Source organism: Lepisosteus oculatus, chromosome 17 (assembly GCF_040954835.1).
Source record: "Lepisosteus oculatus isolate fLepOcu1 chromosome 17, fLepOcu1.hap2, whole genome shotgun sequence".
In the NCBI taxonomy this organism is placed as follows: domain Eukaryota; kingdom Metazoa; phylum Chordata; class Actinopteri; order Semionotiformes; family Lepisosteidae; genus Lepisosteus; species Lepisosteus oculatus.
In genome coordinates, this window is record NC_090712.1 from 19,882,895 (window position 1) to 19,902,289 (window position 19,395).

A 19,395-nucleotide genomic window follows, 5' to 3' on the forward strand; every position below is an offset into this window, starting at 1 on the left:
CATTAGCACTTCAATCTGGACAACAAACAACAAGCTGAACAGATAGCTAGTGTGACAGGAGGGAAAAAAGACGCCCTTACCAGCAATTTTCCATAGTAATTTTCTAACTTGTTCAACTTCTCAGAGTAACTGAGCTTCTGGGGAGAGGTCATCTGGATCTGTATTGGAAGCAAAACTACATTACAATCTACGCCCAGCTCTGTGGCACTGTGACACTGTGTAATCAAAACCGATACATTCTAAAATAATCTGGGAGAAGAACATTTCATAGGAGAAAAACTATGTGTACAAATTTTCAACAGAGGTTTGTTTGTAGTAACAACTTAATTTTATAGCACCAGCAGATAAGTTTTTATCTGTTCTTTTACTCTTTGCAGAGTTACCCATTATCACACAAACTTTAACTAGAACAGAAAAAGAGGAAGTTAACAGCACAGTACCTCACTAATTTTGGCTTCTTTAAGGCTCATTTGGAACTCCTCAATTGCTCCGTGGACATTCCTGTGATTCTCTAAGTGCGATTCCACACTTGGTAAATCTGATCCCCACTCGGCACGATCCAGTTGAACCTTCAAAGAAACACAAAGACGCTGAATGCTACTGAATTATGCCATTAACTTTCGCTCGAAAAACGCTTGCGTTACAGTGAATGAATGCATACGGGCCATTTTCTTCAACAGTGAATATTCAAATCAGATAAACACCTAATGAAGTGTCCTTGAACGGCAGTATTAAACAGGGATGCAGTATATTGTTTTAGCTCCAATTTCAGCCCAGTCTGACTGGGGGAAAATACGTAAGAAAAAGAAACTAACTCCCAGTTCTCACCTGCATTTCTTCGACCCAGTTCAAGAGGTCCTGCACAAAATTCATGTTGACCTCTTCCTCCGTCATGTTGGGGTCAGCCAGCGAGGACTTCATGAGGGGTTTCCGGATTTGCATGAGTTTCAGCTGCTGGAGTGCTCCCGAGTCCATTCCCCCCGCGTAACTCTGCACCGCCAGGGGCTGCAGTCCAGGGGTCATGGCTGGCGTGAAGGAGGGAGTCAGACTCGGGCTCAGGCTGGAAGTGAAGGCAGTGGTGAGTCCGGGGGACACCCCTGGCATCAGTCCAGGCGTTAAAGACGGCGTCAAGCCCGGGTTGAGATTCTGTGAGAACCCCGAGTTCAAGCTTTGGGTTATTCCTGAAATCATCAGCTTGGTCTGCTCTGTCGTGAGAGTGCGGCCTTTACTGTACACCGAAGAGCACTCTGCCTTGAGAGTCAGGAGGTCATCCCGAATCTTCGACACTCTGAAATAAGAGAGGGTGTGTAAAACAGCTAGAACTGCAAAATGAGTCCCAGTTTCTGCATTAAGATTCTGAAACTATATACATTTTGAAACTTTGACGTTTTTAAAGTACTACAAGATTTGATTAAAATCTCATAATTAAGCAGAAACATGTATAAACTTGATGCTTCTTCGGGTAATACTCGCTATGTTAAAAGAATTGTTTTCTTCTTGCTATTAGTCACACATGCAGCAATATTACTAACAGTACCAGCAGGAATGGTAATAAAAGCTCCACTATACCGCTGAACAAGCTGATCCGCAAGGTAGTATTTCCCATCCAGAAGAATTTGGATGTCAACAACTTGCTGTCGAAGAAGGTTCTCACATTCCAGCAAATATCCAGCAATCTCCGCTTCATTCTGGAACTGTATTCCGGACTCCAGTCGCTTTGCATCCTAGAAAAATAAAGAACATGTTCCGACTCGTACATTTCGCTTCAGTGCAATTTAATTACTCTTTTTTTCTCCAGAATGCTGGATTTATTAGCAACAAATCCAAGGATTAAAAGTGCAATTCTGTTACAGTGATTTGTAACTGTGAACATACTAGCATAATAAACTAAACAACTAAACACTCAGTAACCATCCAGAAAATTCAGAAGGGGAAAACTGATTCCAGGATTAAGGAGCAGGGCATAGTGACTTACGGACTGAAGGGCATTGCGTGCCAGCACTAACTTGTCTTCTCCGGCCACACAGTCACGTTGCACCCTGTTTGCAATCTGCTGCAGCATTTCAAGCCTGAAAAAAAGGGAAAAACATTTTCTAATACTGCATACCTGTATATGAAAATTACTCAAAATTAATCAGGAGTGACTACAACAGTATGCAGAGTCCTGATGAGCGTTTCCTTTCAAATCCCTAGTATTTTAAAAGTCTGAAACGGAAAAGTGCAATAAGAATAGACAAACTAGCCTCTCTTCTCAGAGTTTTACCTGGCTCCATACACTGGGTTGTTATTGAAAACCAGGGATGTTTCAATGAGTGTGGGCTCACAGGGGACTGACAGCAGGTTCTCTGTGGAGCCGATGCTGGTGAGTGTGCTGTTACTGACAGACGACACGCTGCTGCAGTATGAAAGATTGCTGTGCATTGTGCACAACTTAAAACATAATACCCTATTCAGAACCACACCACTCCTCCTACAAGGACAAAGGATGCCAGGTTTGAGTTTCGGAGAGCCTTCCTGCACATGATATTCCTGTACACACACTGAGTGGTAGACAGTGTGTAAGAGGCTCCTACTTATAGGCTTTGAGGTGTGCAGTCGACACGCAGAGAGGGAACAAAAATTTGCATCAAGTATTTTGGGATGGTGCTTCAAGCCATAAATGGATATGTAATCTTTCAGCACCAACACTGGCAATCCAGCACAGGTCCAGACAGTTTCATTTTTGGTGTGGGTGTGGTGCAAATCACTTTAAGGTGTACATTTTGCTGACAACCTCCGATTTTCACTTTTTAATCAAACAGTACTTAGGGGGGATTAGCTCTCTTGGCAATAAATGGTTTTACTGCATTGCACCACCCCGTTTTTATCTCCGTAACTGTTGGATCCTACTTAGCAGCAAGAATGAGGTTATTTCATTTCAAAACCCAAAACAAATCTTAGCAAAAATCCAACATGCTCTCGACGTTCAATCTGTCTAAACAAAACCTTGCAAGATAATTCTGAAGGTAAAAAGGCATGCCTATTTGAAAAGCATCAAAACCCAAAAGTGAGCCGGAGCTTTCAAGGGTGTTCTTTAATACTAGGGTCTGAAAAAAGATATACAGTAAGCCCTTGCCACCTGCAGTTATGTTCCTGAAAACCCTTGCAGGAGGTACATTTGTAGTTGGTAAACTTAAGAGCTTATGGGACAAAATAGGGTTAGGGGAAGTGATTCAACCTATTTAAATCCCTCAAACATTTTTTTTCAAAGTTAAACAATAACATCAGATTAAAGAAAAACAATGTATTTTGGAATATATTTTAAAGATAGTTTAAAAATGAGTTTCTGACACAATTCTTACCTTTACTGCTGTGATTTAGAAAGCGTCACACAGCATGCAAGACACTTTTAAGTGACGTCTCTGTTATACTTCAAACACTTACTCTGATAGCTTCCTCACTTCTGTTTCTTGTACAAATTGTAGATTCAATTACAACACACAAACGACCAACAGCACCACTACTTAGTCCTTGGTGCAACTTTCCAAGCACTTCCGAAGCTCATCGCAGATATACAGTAGATCGCTGAGCAACATACAGCAGGACTCTTCGCTCTTTCTCATACATTTATAGGAACCATATTGAAGGAAATTATAGACTCATCTACTCATCTACTAAAGGGGGTTGACTGAGAAAGAACGGCTAGTTCCTTTTACCGTGAAAAAAACTCACACACAAGCACTGACCGATGCTTTACTGTACCTAAGGAAGTTACATCAGCTAATGTCAGAACGAGCATTTTAAAGTGCTTCAGATCAATTTCATTTTCATATAAGCATTCATTAAGATATACAATATCATCCACAGAGGATTCAAAGAAAAATAAGATTACTATCAATGGTTTTAGACTTTTAGATACTTCATCAGTGAAATGATTTATGTATGTTTCCGAGCCTTTAAATTCCTTTTTTTCCCCCAAAGTTAAGAGAAAAGACTAATGCCATTCAGTATTATTCTGGATCCTGAACACCTCTATTTGCTTCTGTTTCTTCTTAAGTGCTGCAAGAATTTTACTACCGATTCCAGATTTGCATTTTTTTCCATCAGATAAAAAAGGTTCTTTATTCGATTATGTCTAATGCTCACATTTTCCAGCGACAATAACATTGGCAAAAGTAGCTTATGCAAAATAAATGTAAGAGAACAAATACGGCATTTTTAAATAAAGTAAAAATGAGTTTGTAGCAGTAAAAGACCCCTTTGAAAGATGACTCTCTTTCAAAAACTGAGATGTTCTTAAGATTTCAGTTCTGGGAGAGAACAGCAGGAATCTGGGTCAAATTAAAATCACTCCTTGGGTACCATCAGCAATGCAAAGTGGAGCATTTGAACCAATAAAAAGCATGAGCAACGGCTTGATCAAAGTAACTTTGTATAACCAATCACTGCATTAAATGTGTAGTTGATTTTCTGAAATATAAAACTGAAAGGGTACAGAAAAAGTAAGCTGAGCCTTTACTAGACATCATGCCTTTCCAGGCTTTTCCAGGTTGAAAAATACTCAGAAGAAAATGAGCTGATGTCTTACTTATGACAAAAAAAATCAAGAGAAGATTCAAGGATGTTATAAAAACAGTTTACCTGCCGAAACCAACCTTTAGGAATTGTGTAATGAAAGGGATCAAAAACGTGAACGAGGCACAACAACTTGAAACTCAGCAAATGTACTTCTTATATACTTTTTATATACTTCACATTCAAACTGTAAGACAGAGCCACTCCATACCTCTCGACTTCTGGCCTTAAGCTCTTCTCTCTCTCGAGCATGCCAACGATCAGCTTTCCCCACTCCTTCTCCACCTCATTCGGGTGATATCCCTGGGGTAGCTTTATGCGGCCAAACTCAATCCACACCTTTCAGAACAAACCATTCTATTAAAAGCCACTCTGGAAAAAATACACAAAATATTCATACCTGAAGAAATAGAACTATATATTTACATACCTCCAGCATTTTATAGAGCTGCTTGATTTTGGATTTCTCATTCTCTTTCGGTGGAATTTCACTGTCTTTAAACTGCAAATACTGGTTATAAAGTGCCTGTAAAAAAGGAGAAAGTAAATTAGGATGTCTGTGAAATGCCTTTATCGACAGTGTCTCAAGCACACAAAACAGAGCAGTACTGCAGTCAGCGCTAGGCTATGTCCTGCACCTGTCGAACCTCTGCAGGCTTGCTTGCAGTAGCAGCTTCTGAGCTCGCCAGTGGCTCGCTCTGACAAACAGTCAGCAGCTGTTCCAGTTAAATCCAGCTGTGCGCCGCGTCCCTTCAGTGACTGTTTTCAGAAGGCAAAACGATTCAATAAAAAAAGAGACGCTAGGCTGTGCCATATAGGCTTTATAAACACACAGGTAACCTGCCTAAGGCCTTATCTGTCTCTCAAGTACTGAATTTCAGAAATGGCAGAGATTGATTTCCACCACGCCAAGATGATCATGGCACACACACTTCTCTCTGAAACTCACAAATATGCGACTTTACCAAGTGCAACGTGGACAAGCTCCAGAAAAGAGATCAGGAGAAATGCAAAGACATAGGAAGGAACTGCCGGTTCTCCACTTCAATTCATTTGATTTAAATAAAAACTAAATGCAAGCTGTTGTTTTTTTTCCTCCGCCCTTTATTTTGTACCAGGGCGGAATCGAGCGGCTCACGGCTGCGCCCGGTGCTGACCGGGAGAGCCGCATCACATGCAAGACGATAAGCTGCCTCCCTTGCTTCTCTTGCCCACAGCAGAGGTGGAGTGCACACAGAGCAGCTACAAGTACACGTTTTCAGAGGCACAGCGCCCAAACTCAAGTAGCCTCTAGACAACACACCACTACTGCTGTGACATTCTGTAACATGTGGAAGATTCCTGGCCAGCTCTGCCCCAGATCCTCACCACCACTTGAGGGACCTGTCCCTCCATCTGCCTTTTAGCAATTTCAAAGCCCTTACCTTGAGCTCCACAGGACTGTTCGGGAACATTCTATCTGACATTACGGTCACATGATGTTTGATCCATTGCATGAGGTATTTTACCATGTTCTGATATTCCACCCATTTGATATCAACGTCCTATAGCAATACAAGCCAAGGAAAAAAACACATTTTAATTCAGGTCGCACAACACACACCTAGGGCATAAAAGCTTAGGTAAAAAAACCTCTTAGATTTTATTTAAGAGTGTGAGTACATACATTTATTTATCCTTTAAATTGTTCACATTCTAGTGAGAGCTGTTAAGATTAATAAAATATCTTTAACAAAAATCTTGGGTATTTCTTTCAAAAATTGAAAACCTATATTCCTCTTTAATGTTTATCCAGCAATATTAGTCTATAATAACTTCTGAAGAACAGAATGATCTGCTTCTGTAAAGAGACATTTCTAGAAGGTTTTAGCCTGTTGAAACTCGTCTCATGAGTTCAATCCACCATGTCAAAAACTTTTTAGTTACTGAACATAACACTTGCAGTTTACATCACAATGAAAAACAAGCTAAATTATCAATAAAGGGTGCGGTTCTTAAACAGGAATGGAAGTGAAATAGTATATTTACACTAGTATACTAACAAACAAACAAACATCTCTTACTTCTCATCTATCAACAGTTAGTCTTGACTCACTGTTTTGAACCATGAATGGACTTTTTGTTAAGAAGGAAATCGAGAATGGAACTCTCTCACAGATACTTTCACACTCTGACTACTGATGAACTACAATAACAATACAAAGGAGGTAGCCACATTTTTATAAAATGTGAAACTGATTAAAAAGACCGCTCTTTCTAAAAGTTTTCTCTACTAAATAATCAAACCGAGACACCCATAACTCCATAATAAAGAATAATTTATATTTCCTATTCAGGTAAACATCACAAAAAATGTTTTATGATGCAATAAATATTGTTGTTTAAAAGTACCAGTTTACTTTATAAGCATCCTGTATGACACCAGCATTACATTCCAATTGGAAACCACCTTCAAAGCTCAGGACTCTAATCCAGAGCAAGATTTTCATAAAGCCCAACTCAGATGAGTTCTGACCACCATTCTGCAAGTTTATCCTGAGTGCTGGCAGAGCTTCAAGAACTTAAATGTGCCCCAGTGAGCAAATGCAATAAACGTGATCTCTAAATCCTAACCCTTAGCTTCAGCTAAATTCAAGAGCATTCTGTTCCTCTTGGTGTTTCTAAGGTTGCTCTCTTTCCCATTGTTATTTGTGAAAAAAACCAACAGACCTCTTGCTGTACCAAAAGCAAATTCCACCAACCATTGAAGATAAAGAAAAAAAAAGGAAACAATAGAAAAAAGGTGAACTTCATAACCACTGATACACTGATAAATGTATTGAGGGGACTTTATCTCCAGCCTCAGTGGGCCTGAAGTGCACAGATGCTCTGAGTACTTCACTTACATTGGCACTGATGCCCTCTCCACCCTCTGGCACTTTGGGGAAAACATCATACAGGGTTGAAACATATGTGATGACAGACTTCTCGTCAGGAGACTGCACATCAACGTCTAATTAAGGGCAAAGAAACACATCACCACATTTTATTTTATTTAGTGTTTAAATCTAAAGATATACCATACACTATTTTTGGTTTATAGTCCCAAATTAATTTTACAATTACTGTAGTACTTTTAAGTAGTTTTTAGTATTTCAAGATACTACTATTCAAGCGATACATTTCTTGTTTGGTATTTCTTATCTTTTCCCCTTTCTTTGCTTCATTTGCCGTCATGTTTATTTTAAAATCGGATAAAATATCAAACATTTACACTTTTGCAGTTTGCTTACAGTGAAGTAGGATATCTGGCATAATGGTTAAAAAACAATCAGCTTTTCTATTCCCAAAAGACACTTGCCAAAAAAAATTATGATCAACAAGATCTGCTCACCCTCCGGATCAAGAAGTCTTGCGACACCTAACTGTTCTGCTACAGAAAACGCCTGCTCCAAGTTTGATCGGCTGTTCTGAGAAGAAACTCTGTTCATGTCAACCAGGTCCGGCCTGCAGGTAACAGAAAAATCACAGTTTAACCACTTCTATTTTTGTTTTTATGTTTATTTAAGGAAAACGGGGTATGGTGAAATTATCCTTTCAATTTTCAATGAAGAACCTTCATTTGAAACATTTGAACCCTTCAGTTCAAAATAATTATTATATTATTACATACTTTTGTTGTTAAATGTAATCCAGTAAGTGGATAGGACCTCTCAAAAGACCCAAAAGAAATAAACAATACAATACTGCAATCAGTGTTCATCATTGGCCAAACCAATATATTCCTTTTCACGGGCAAACGTGTTTTTCTATAGAGTAAATAAGGTTTCCAATATGTGCTCCACAGGCAGGAACACTCTATGCTGGTGATCACAAGGGCTCCTATCTGTGCTCCATGATAACTTGTATCTGTCTGCAATCCTTCTGGAGATTTTTTGATTTGAACAGAATGACAGGTCAAAGGTTATATATGACTAATCAATGTTCACAGTCTATCCCTCTGTGATTATCCCTCTGTGTTGCCCATGTAGCAATGAACCAGAAGTATCTTGAGAGAGAACCTCTCCTAGACAACACACCAAATTTCATTCCAGTCACATGGCTTATTGCCAAGGGGTTTGGGTTTCATAAATGTTCGAAAACAATGGTGGAAGAAAAAACATTAAAACTGCTTCACGATACGAGTGGCTCAAGACTGGGCTGTAAGAGCTTTAATTAAATGAACACCCCTTTAGTTACATGCCAGGCTTTATATTCTAGGTTCAAAGCAAGGAAGTTATTTATTTTCTGTTTCTCTAGCTGACTCAGACAGATACTGTGTGAGCATTTTGACACCATATGTACTGCATCATAAAGCAATCTTGTGTATTCTATAGCACTACAATACACAGAAGTGAAACGCATCTCTGAGAAATAAAAGCAATTTCTTATAAAGCCAAGGACACTGAACAAACTTGGTACTCTTTTGACACTTTTCATGTGGCCACTGGATTAATCTAATTGGGGAATTTTCAGCTTCTATTCAGAACATGAAACATAATGGGACTTGCTGTAGAGTAGGCTCAGCAGAATGTTTTAGTCACATAAACACTTGAAAGTTTATTTAGGCTCAAAAGAATGTCAGTTTGATTGTTGCTGTCTGCAAGGTTTGCTGTGTTTGTCAGCATTTATTCTTTTAGCTTAGACAATAATGAAATACCACTGATTTCAGTGACTGATGAAAATGTGCATCCTGGACGCATTATAAAGTGTTTCACAAAAATAAAACTGCAGGGTGCTGATAAATACTGTAGCTGTAAATGAAGCAGACATTTCAATTTCAATTAAAATCATTAATTTAAATGACAGTGTTAAATCAAAACAAATATGAGAGCATTCTCATCACATTTGAGGTTAACATCACAAAAGTGGAAACGTACATTTGAAAGGTCATTTCCATCTGCAACAGACCTCCCTTGGCACTGAACTACAATTCACACAGCCGAGGGTTATTTAGAAAACAGAGGAAATTCCAGGAGTTATAACATTGAGGTCCATTTCCGGAGTTTTATAGCATTCTAAGAGTGTGCTTACACAAGAGCACAATGTTAATTGCCAATTGGAAAAATCCTTAATATCTGCAAACAATTTAAAGATTGCTCGCTTTATTTTGTAACAAACGCACAAAGTGTGTGAGCTATAAAATTCATAAAATACACTCTCTTCTGAATGGAGAGCAGTGTAGTCAACTGAAAACTGGGGAATCAGAACAAGGGTAACCTGCTGGTAACGTACAAACACTTCCCATTTCAAGAAATGGTACTGAGTGATACTGTATATACCTGCACTGGAAGAGGAGAAATGAGCAGACAGCCACTGCATTCACTTCCAATGTTTTAATAGAAATGTGAAGAAGCAATACCTGTACTTGTGAATAATTGCATTAAATAGCCTCCCATCCCTCCAGGAGGTAGTGAAGTTCTCGCAGCGCACGCCGACGTAGCCTTCTGTCATCTGCCTGGACCACAGCAGCAGCTTCTCCTTGGCGGACATGTCCTCGGACTCCCCCGTGACGTGGATATCGGAGATCTGCAACGCAGGACACCCACATGCATCTCACGCCAACAGCACCGTTGTGCAACCACAACAATCTAACAGCAAATAAGTTCGGAATCTGGCCTGCTCCCGGTTTGGGAAGGCATTTTCTTCAGTGTTTATGGCTAAAGCTACAATAACAGGAACCACTGCTATCGTGTCTTACTAGGTCTGTGGAAATCAATCGATGACAGATCAAGGAATTTCTAATTTGTAGAATAACAAAATGAACCCTGCTAATCTGGGGCCAGATATACAAATCTGTTTTTCCAAATGTGTCCCAATTTAAAGTGGGGTTTTCCGTGACTGTGATTGTACAATACAGACAAATACTGTACAGTGTGCTAGAGACAAGGCATGGGAAGATATCGTGGGATCACTTCAAGCCACACAGTGACAAAGAATTTGAAATCTAGTGTAAATGGAAACACTTTCTTATAAAAACAGTTATTTGGAATTGATCCACTAAATCAGATAGTGATTACCTAAGAATGTAGTGGACAATTAAAGTCGATCTTTACCCTAAAAAATATTCCAACAACATATGGTCAGATTATTTCTGCTCTACTTTTATTCGTCTAGTTCATTCTTAACTTCTGCGAGCCTTTCTGAACTATTCTCAGTTTGGTCAAATAACTGGCAAAATAAGAAGATGAATGATTATGATTTACAAATCCCAAATTGGGCAAAGGAAATCAGGAGAAGGGCCAAGACACAGCTGTGTCTTTTAAACACAGCACGATACACTTTGCTCAGTGAGCTTCAAGTGTTTTGTGAGCAGTACTGTGGAATGCTTCCAACAATAAAAAGTTGAAAGTTTTCAAAAGATCTTTATTCCATCTAAGCCCTGAACACTCTGAAAGAACCACCAGCAGTTTTATACTGAAATGGTTTGTAGACATTTAGCAACCCAAACTTTGTTTAAACTGCAAATAAAACAAATTCTTCCCTTCTTGCCAGTCACGAATTCCAGATTCCACATTGATGGCAGTGTACACATCATGGAATGTGAGCCAGAGATGTCTTGTAGCCATTAGCTGTAGACTTTGGATTTTCTGATTGGAAGGTCGTTTTTTTCCATTTATTCAAAGATTCAACAACCTTTAAAAATGGACACAATGCTTTTACAAATCCCATTTGTCTCAGGAATGCCTGGGGTACAGGATTACATCCTTCCAGACGGCACTGCTTTCAGTTGCATGTGTATAACCCTTCTGCTCTTCACAGTGGCTAACCTGACATGTGGACTGACTCAATAAAAACTGCACATAGCAACAGAGGAAAGACTACTAACGAAACGAGCCTGTTCGGCCCATCTAGTCGTATGGCAATGAGCAGCATCCAGCTGTTTCTTTGAAGAAGTCAGGGTTCTGACAACACGGCAGAGTGGCCTGTTCCATACTCCCACAAATCTTTGTGTAAAGAAGTGCCTCCCTGTTTTCAGCCATAATTTACGCATTTACACTTTATTTTCCCCACGTATGTCATCTGGTTCATGTTTCATTGTTAATACTGAAGAAGGTCACAGCAGTGACTTTGTTAAGGCCTTTCAGCATTCTGAATACCTGGTCCCCTCATATTTGGACTAATTCCAGAGAAGGAGTTTTCAACATGGTGATTTTTGTAATTTCTTGCCGTTTAACACTTCTCAACAATGTCTGTTGGGTGTAGGCTGAATGAAAAGCGACCAAAACACATAAGAAGCTTCTACAAACTTAGTGTTTCCCTTTTGTATTGTTTATAGTTTTTGCTACACGCATGTAATATTCTGCACTTGTCCATTTTATACATCGCCTGTTAGGTGTTAGCCCAGTCATGAATTTTATCTAATTATTTTTTTAATCTCATTTTGCTGCTTGCTTCTACATTAATTTTCTAATCATCCTATTTTAGTATCATCTGCAAATTTGACAATTTTAGTAACTACTGTATATGTGAATCAAGACTATTGAAATACATTTTAAAAAGAGCCGTGGTCCTAGTATAGGTCCATGTGGTACTCTCTGTCCACACAGTGTGACTTTTAGTGTTCACACAAAACAAGAAAAGAAAGTAACTCCTACAGCCTTTTTTAGATATTCTTCATTTGTGTTTTCCCCTTCTAAAGCATATTATTCATACTCGAAATCTAGTTCTTCGTTTATCTTCAGGATTTATGGGACTGGAAGTCATGGATCGGCAAAACCACGACTTACTGTACGATAGGGATCCATACAGAAAAATAAATCTCAAGACGCAATGTTCTCCAAAATAGAAATTCTGATGCGTAATACAAGTACACAGTGCTCACTGTGACCCTGCGTCATACAAAGCAGTATTGAAAAGAGAAGGATTTCTCATTGTGGAAATTCCACCCCACCCAAGTCTTTTGCCCTCAGACAAAGGGGTTACAAAATCCCCTTAATAAAATGTTTTAATGTTAAAATAATCATAGTCTTCACCCTGACCATGCCTTTGAAACAAATTATGTTAACCTTAATCCTAAACCTTGACACAGGAAAAACCTCAACAATATCTGTAGCTTTACTTCTAAACCTAGTCTTCACCACAAGACTCCACTCACCCCTAGCCCTAACCCTGTGTGAACGAGAAGAGACAGCTGAAGCACCCTCGGACCTTTAAACTGCAGGGCTTTCATTTGAACTTGAAGGTATTCAAGCTTTAAAAATACCTGTGACCCTTGATTATTCTTACTTTGTTAATACAGTGTTTTCATCTCATCTAGATGTTGCCAACAACAGTGATTTGGCTGTGGGGCGCTCATGCTATTCATAAGTACAAGAATGTGATGACATAACAATTAATGACTCAATGTAAAACCACCCGGAACAGCAAACAATGAAGCTTACGTATCCGTAAAATCAGCTGGCATTATCTAAGGTTTCTTATCTCTGATACCAACCTGAATCTTCTTGTTTTTAATACAGAGCTTAGACTTTAACAATGATTTTTATTTTATTTTAAAAAATGTTCTCCTCCCCATATATAGTGATATTCGGTGGATCAATTATAGAAGCGTAGAACATGTAAGGAATTAAAAACTAAAACTGTTATTGGCCCAAAGTCTGATGTGATACTCCTTAGTGTTTTGTTAAATTTAGAAAAAAGTGCACGGAAAAAAATGTGAATGGTGTAGACAAATGCCTCTGAAATGTGGCTTTTGGATAGTTTAAAAAAGCTCCTCAAGTCCACAGACTAACACTGTGGTAAAACAAACATGCTGGTGAAAATAAGGAACTCATTCCCTTGGAAATAGCTGCTCTTAAAAAAGAATCTTCCTGCCTGTGGTTTGCCGTCAAAAGCCTCCTTGTTTAAAAATGGTAACAATGACTTCACATACTCCAACAAACATTGTGGTTTCTGACATGTTCCTTTTTCTTTTCAGAGCTCCATGCAGCATTCTCTGACAGCAAATGAGAGCCACACAAAGGCTTCCACAGCCTCAGAACCTTTCCACTCTGTTACATGAAAACTCCTATTTCCACTCATTCAGTAAATGGACAGAACCCACTATACAGCACAAACACGTTTTACACTGTAACCTCTGCTTATTATTTCACTAGGCAAGGATAAGACATATATCATATCTCATCTTAAGGTAAGAACAGGCACGATACAAAGCTATACATTTGTTGATTATATTACCTTATTTTCCTCTGGTATATACCTGGGTGATGCTTGGAAAATGTCAAGAGAAAATTCCTGCGACCAGGAACCTCCACAGTAGGTATAGGGCCTTTTGTTTTGGGTATACTGTATTTCTGTGGTCCATATAATTTTAGGAAACCCATCGGCAGGTACCTGTAACGGATTCTCAGTGCTTGCACTTTTCCGAAGCTCATGGGGCTCAAGGACATTCCCAAACGATCTGGAAAAACCACTGTCCGTCCTGTCTTCCAGCTCCAGTGACTGCAGAAGGTGGTCGCCAGCACCCAGACTGCTCGTTCTCGTGAACTGTCGCTCATACTGCTGTTTCTGCAGGGGGTCAGGCTCACACTTATCGCCCCCACAACGAAGCCCAGTGTGAACTGTCTGCACGGGTGAGCCTTGAGGATCTGCTGTGCTCTCTTCTGGAAGAGAAGAAGAGGACTTCGGAAGATCAGCTGAGGGGAACTGCAAACACATCCCTCCTCTCACACGATCAAAATCCTCTCCCAAATTCTCCACATCGTCAGCCGTGAAATCCGCAGCACCAGGTCTTCTGTAATCTTCTTGGGTCCCATCTTCCCATAAAATGCTTGTAGATTGTACATTTTCTCCCTGCGAGCTCTCTCCACTTTGACTTCTTAAAGAATTGCTTGTTTGAAGTTTTCCAGATTTCCTTCTTTTCTTCCTCTGAAAGTATCTTCTGCCTCCGGGATTCTCTGTGTGACTTAAAGGAGCCTTGGCAGGGTCTATGTAAGAGTCCTCTTTGGGGCTTCGCACACATCCACAGACATTCCCCATCACTGAGATCAACCAGACGTGCCTATGTTTCCTTAAATATGTTCAACATACTTTCGTCGAAAAAAAAAGCAAAGAGACCTACCAAACATAACTTCAGACAGACTTCTTTCACATTCGCTTCTGTTAGCAGCCATTTTGCATATGGGATATGTAGACACAGGAAGCTGTGGCATTCAGCCCAGCTGCAGTCTGGGTCTGATTATCCAGTCCATTCCATTTAGATCAGCAATCCTCGGAAACAAACTCATTAGTACTTCTACCACAGATTCAACAAGAACGCTGCTGAAATATCACAGACGCAGAGCTCCTGCTGGATCCTCTTTCCCTTTCCCTGGCACACTGAGAGCTGCTCAGCCTGTTCGATGCAGCCTGCAGGAATTTTCAGTAACCTTTGAAACTATTTGACCACCAGCTGATCCAAAACAAACACCATAAACACTGCCTGGTCAGAGCAAGGCACAGCCCAGATTTTTCCCGCTTTCTTTCAAAAATATCCAGACGCAACATCTTTCCATCTCCAGACACATTTTGTTTTCAGAGGTGCCTCAGTTTTCCCACTCGTGGTTTAGTGAAATGACTGCCTTCATTTTCCTGCAAGGACTCAAGTGCTTCATCGCTGGAAGCTCGCGTGAAAACTTTGTTCAGCAGTTCCAATAGAACTGGTCAGGCCGAGGAAATCGCCTATCAGGAATGGTTTAAAAATAACAGGACAGTAGGGGTCAACAAAAGTGGTATAGGCCACACTACCCTGAATAAAGAGCTTTCACCACTGCCATTTATCAACGTTCGCCCAAAACAGATTATAAAGGCTAAGGGGTTGCATAATACTATAAGCCCTCGGTTTCAGGAAACAAGCTTCAATTCAGTAACACTCATGACAGCTCCAACGAAAGCTTGAAAATGAATATTTTATTGTAAATTAGCTAACATAAAGTTAGCCTCTAAAATGTACACAAAACAGCACAGTTCATTCAAATAGTGATCACTGAAAAAAATCCCTAATAAATCATACAACACAGAAACATCAACCTATGAAACATGTCATGAAAGACAACTTGCTAGTATTGTACTAAAGACAATAAGTCCCAAAGCTTCCTATTCCTTCTACGAATTAAGTCAATTTACATCCTTTGTCATTTGTTAGCTCCAACGCACAGAAATGTTCTGCAATTTGTTTGTCAAATTTTCATTACACGGATACATTACACCAGTAATTCTAGTCTTTCCAGTGTGCCAAAATACAATATTGCTGTTTTTTGGCATAAGTACTACTGCTCGAATTAATGTGATTAAGTAAGGTACCCTGCAGAACACAAGAGGGGACTGTCCCTCACAGTACTGAAAGAGCAAAGCAATGTCAATCCCAATGTCAACTCCCAATGTGAAATGCATTTGTACATGGGAGTTGCCGGGTGAGACCAGATGAGTTGCTAATAGTCTGATTTCTGTGCATGACCGGATGCCTTATGGGTCGCGTAGCAGTAACAGCTATATTGCCTTGCAGGACTAAAAATAAAGGCAGAATACTTCTGACTTGCTGGCCTATAACACGCTTTTGATCCATGCAAACTTCGATGAAGGTTAAAACAATATTGTACACACTACGTAAGAGGTTATATATATAGGTCTAACAATAGGAATCCATAATTTAATCATTCACTTTAACCACAATTAAGTTTTACAACACATTTTTGTTGGAGTTTTAAATAAATATATAGGAAGCACTATTTTAAATAAAATGAAACAAAAGCATTCTTCTTACAGTGCATTCTTCCTAGCCTTTATTATTGAAAGCCATGGTGTATTTTCCTGTGATCAATCTGTTCCTATTGCTATGGCAAGTCAAAGTCAAATTCTTCACAAACATTCATACAGCTTAAAGAAGATTATGCGCCTACAAATTCTCAGGAATTTAGAGCACTGGCATACTTCTGGAGAAAAGTAATGGGTCTGCACAGGTTCCGCATGCATCTCACCTCCTTACAAACAAAAAAGACGAGAGTTAACACAGACAGATGTACCTATTAAGACCTTCGCAAGTGCCCAGAAAACACACGAGAATGAAATAAAGCTGTGGCAATGATCTACAATACTCTGCGCCAAGGACTCCAGGGTACAATGGTAGCTCCTCCGTCCGTCAATCACTGTCATCCTCCTATCTACTCTGTTTTACTGCTCCACACTAAAACACTGTTCTTTGGGATGTGAGGATGTATATACAGTAAATGAAATGAATTATTATTAATAACAGTATTATAGGGTGGAATAATCCATCAGCATCATGTGGTCGTTAAGGTTCTAGCATTACAGCCGAGCGTCTTCATGAGAGAAATTAGCTTTCTATGCATTATTCTCAATTTCATGTCAAATCTGTCAAAGTTCAATTTAAATACATAATGCAAAAAAAGCATTGTCAGGTGGTTTACAACTAGGACACGGTGATTCTGCATTCATTTTGCACAAACAAAAAGACAGGGCTTCCACTTACAGTATATAACAGGTGGAATTTGTTTGAAATTTATTTTGATTTAATGTTGAAAAGAGCAAAAGCTTTACCAGGTCTTCAAAAGCACTGCATAAGAACTAAGTACAAGTACATAATGCAAATGTTATCTCTGAACTTCTCTCAATCACAGAAAATATGTTCAAACAATATATATAAAGGTTCACAACCTTTAAAAGCCTTTTAATTGGTCTTTTAAAACTCCCATCTTTTATCCTCATACACTAGAGCAGGTTTTGTATCTAATCCTGGGATCTACAACAATGTAAAACAATTCACTATTGTGTGCTCTGGAGTAGATAGTGAACAAGCTCTCCTGGGAAAGACTGGGCTTGAAACACACCCACAACTCTCCAGCATCCCTTTCTTCATTACTCTGACTGGTTGATGAAATGCAGTTGCATATCCAGGCAGCACCTTTCACTATCCACTAATCTGTGTGCTCTTGTAAGAAATGCTCTGAGAAAGTTTACATTCAATTAGCTAATAAAGTAAATCTTGTTTAAGTCAAACAAGGAAGATCAGCCAAATGGCCTCATTTGCAACTTTCCTTACATTGTGACATTTATATATATATAATCTATATCTTCCTTGACATTTGCTTTTGTGACTGTATAAGCAAAGCACGAAAATATTCATTGCAAAAATAAACTCCCTGTAGCCCGAAGGCATTACTATTTTGAACAAATGAAGGAATCTGGGCAAAATAACGAAAGCTTCATTTTTGGTGCCCTCCAACTCTGAAATCAAGCAATAACAAGCCTATAGCCACCAGCAGTACTGTCAGAAGCCTTGCGTGAGAGTGACAACAGCAGGTGCAAGAATACAGCCTTCATCTCCCAAGCGATCTGTCAGTATGTTTTATTACCCCAAGCACAATAAAACACATTTCTCTTTATTTTTCTTTAAGGTATTTAATTTTCATTTTGAAACCTTCAGCCCTTTTTCCCAGGAGACAGATGGCACCAGAGTTTGCACATTCATTCTTTGAAAGTGAGATGGCAAGAATGGCGTCGTTTCCTCCGAGAAACTGTCAAGGCATGCCACAGTCAAAATATTGCATTCTTTCTTTCTCCACGATGGGATTTCATTAAAGAAACAGCTCTTTCGGGATGTCAGAGGGAGATTTACATTTATGCATACAGACTTGTAGTATGATTGACATTCTAGAGCAAACCGTGAATGCCTGTTTATGGAGTCTAACACAAACTTCGGATTCCTACATTTCTCTGAAATTAGGCTTAGATCTGAAGCGAGCAAAGCTGACAAAAAGCTGTCTGGAGGATATAAATATCTTCCTAACACAGTGCAGACCTGTGCTTGTCTGCCCAGCCTGTTTTCCAGGACTCTTCAACTCCTCAGCACCTTAGGACTTGAAAAGAATTGAAGTCTGGCTGCCTGACTAACTCATTCAGGTTCTCTATTCATTTTCGAGGTGACCGTCTCTACTCAGGCAGAGCAGAGTTAACTCCTACACCCCTCCACCCATCCTCAGCACTGCCTTCCTTAACACCTCCAAAACAAGAGCTTCAAAAAGTTTGTATGTTGCTTTAAATTCCTCAGCATGTTTTTTTCTTGCAGGTTTTAATTCTATCATATTTCATTTCACGTGATGTGTTATTCATTTTCGCCCATGCACTTATTTTTATCTGTTGTGATGTAGAGCATTAGATCACTCTGCTTACTGCACTGTCCCCCCGTGACATCGTGACACTGTACTGTGCGAGAGCAGTAAGTGAGGCAGGCTCTGATCAAGGCTGTCAGGGAAACAGTGGTTATGAACAGACTCAGCTGGAATGAAAACGAGCCCTGCTCTCCTTAAGGACTCTACTTCTGCACCCATACAGGAAATATCATACAGCGCTGAGCCCTGACTTGCAGTGCCATTGCCAAACACGTCCTCGTGGAAAAGAGTGAAAAGAGAAGGCTGTTAAATTCAGAAGGAGTTCAAAGAAGAGCCCGACAATACTAACAGAAATCCAGCACAGCCATGCTTTTCTGCATTACTCCACATTACAAAACAATGAACAGTTTTCAAAACATCATAAAATACTATTTCAATATATATAACTATAGGCAAGGTGACATTTAAAGAAATACTGCCATTGTAGTCATTGGGTCTGTCAGCATGAGCATACTTCCAGAATATAGAACCGCTGGCATCATCAGTGCTCAAACACATACAGTACAGCTGTATGGATTTTAAGGAAAACATTCCATGCCCACATACTTCTGTTATTATATGTAACTATTATATACTGCATGTCCTCATCACCTACACTTTATTTTAAAGCAGTGCGCTTTGCAGGCCTTATAAAAACTGAAGGCTAAACCCAGTC

The 19,395-nt window shown here is 39.5% G+C and overlaps 1 protein-coding gene across 14 annotated transcripts in view; it reads right to left on the minus strand.

The window, feature by feature from the left end:
* dst (dystonin) overlaps positions 1-19,395 on the minus strand; it is a 172,066-nt gene that overhangs the window by 94,477 nt on the left and 58,194 nt on the right. For 12 of the 14 annotated variants that reach the window (XM_069180055.1, XM_069180054.1, XM_069180064.1 and 9 more), the window contains 11 exons: positions 9,935-10,101; positions 7,928-8,040; positions 7,440-7,546; positions 5,979-6,098; positions 4,985-5,080; positions 4,766-4,893; positions 1,976-2,069; positions 1,570-1,724; positions 829-1,288; positions 441-569; positions 81-158 (listed from right to left, as the gene is read on the minus strand). In XM_069180055.1, coding sequence (XP_069036156.1) covers positions 81-158; positions 441-569; positions 829-1,288; positions 1,570-1,724; positions 1,976-2,069; positions 4,766-4,893; positions 4,985-5,080; positions 5,979-6,098; positions 7,440-7,546; positions 7,928-8,040; positions 9,935-10,101 — 1,647 coding nt within the window. Of the gene's footprint in view, positions 1-80; positions 159-440; positions 570-828; positions 1,289-1,569; positions 1,725-1,975; positions 2,070-2,263; positions 2,547-4,765; positions 4,894-4,984; positions 5,081-5,978; positions 6,099-7,439; positions 7,547-7,927; positions 8,041-9,934; positions 10,102-13,908; positions 15,173-19,395 lie in introns of those variants that run through there. The other 2 variants (XM_069180058.1, XM_069180062.1) reach the window with 2 other exon arrangements.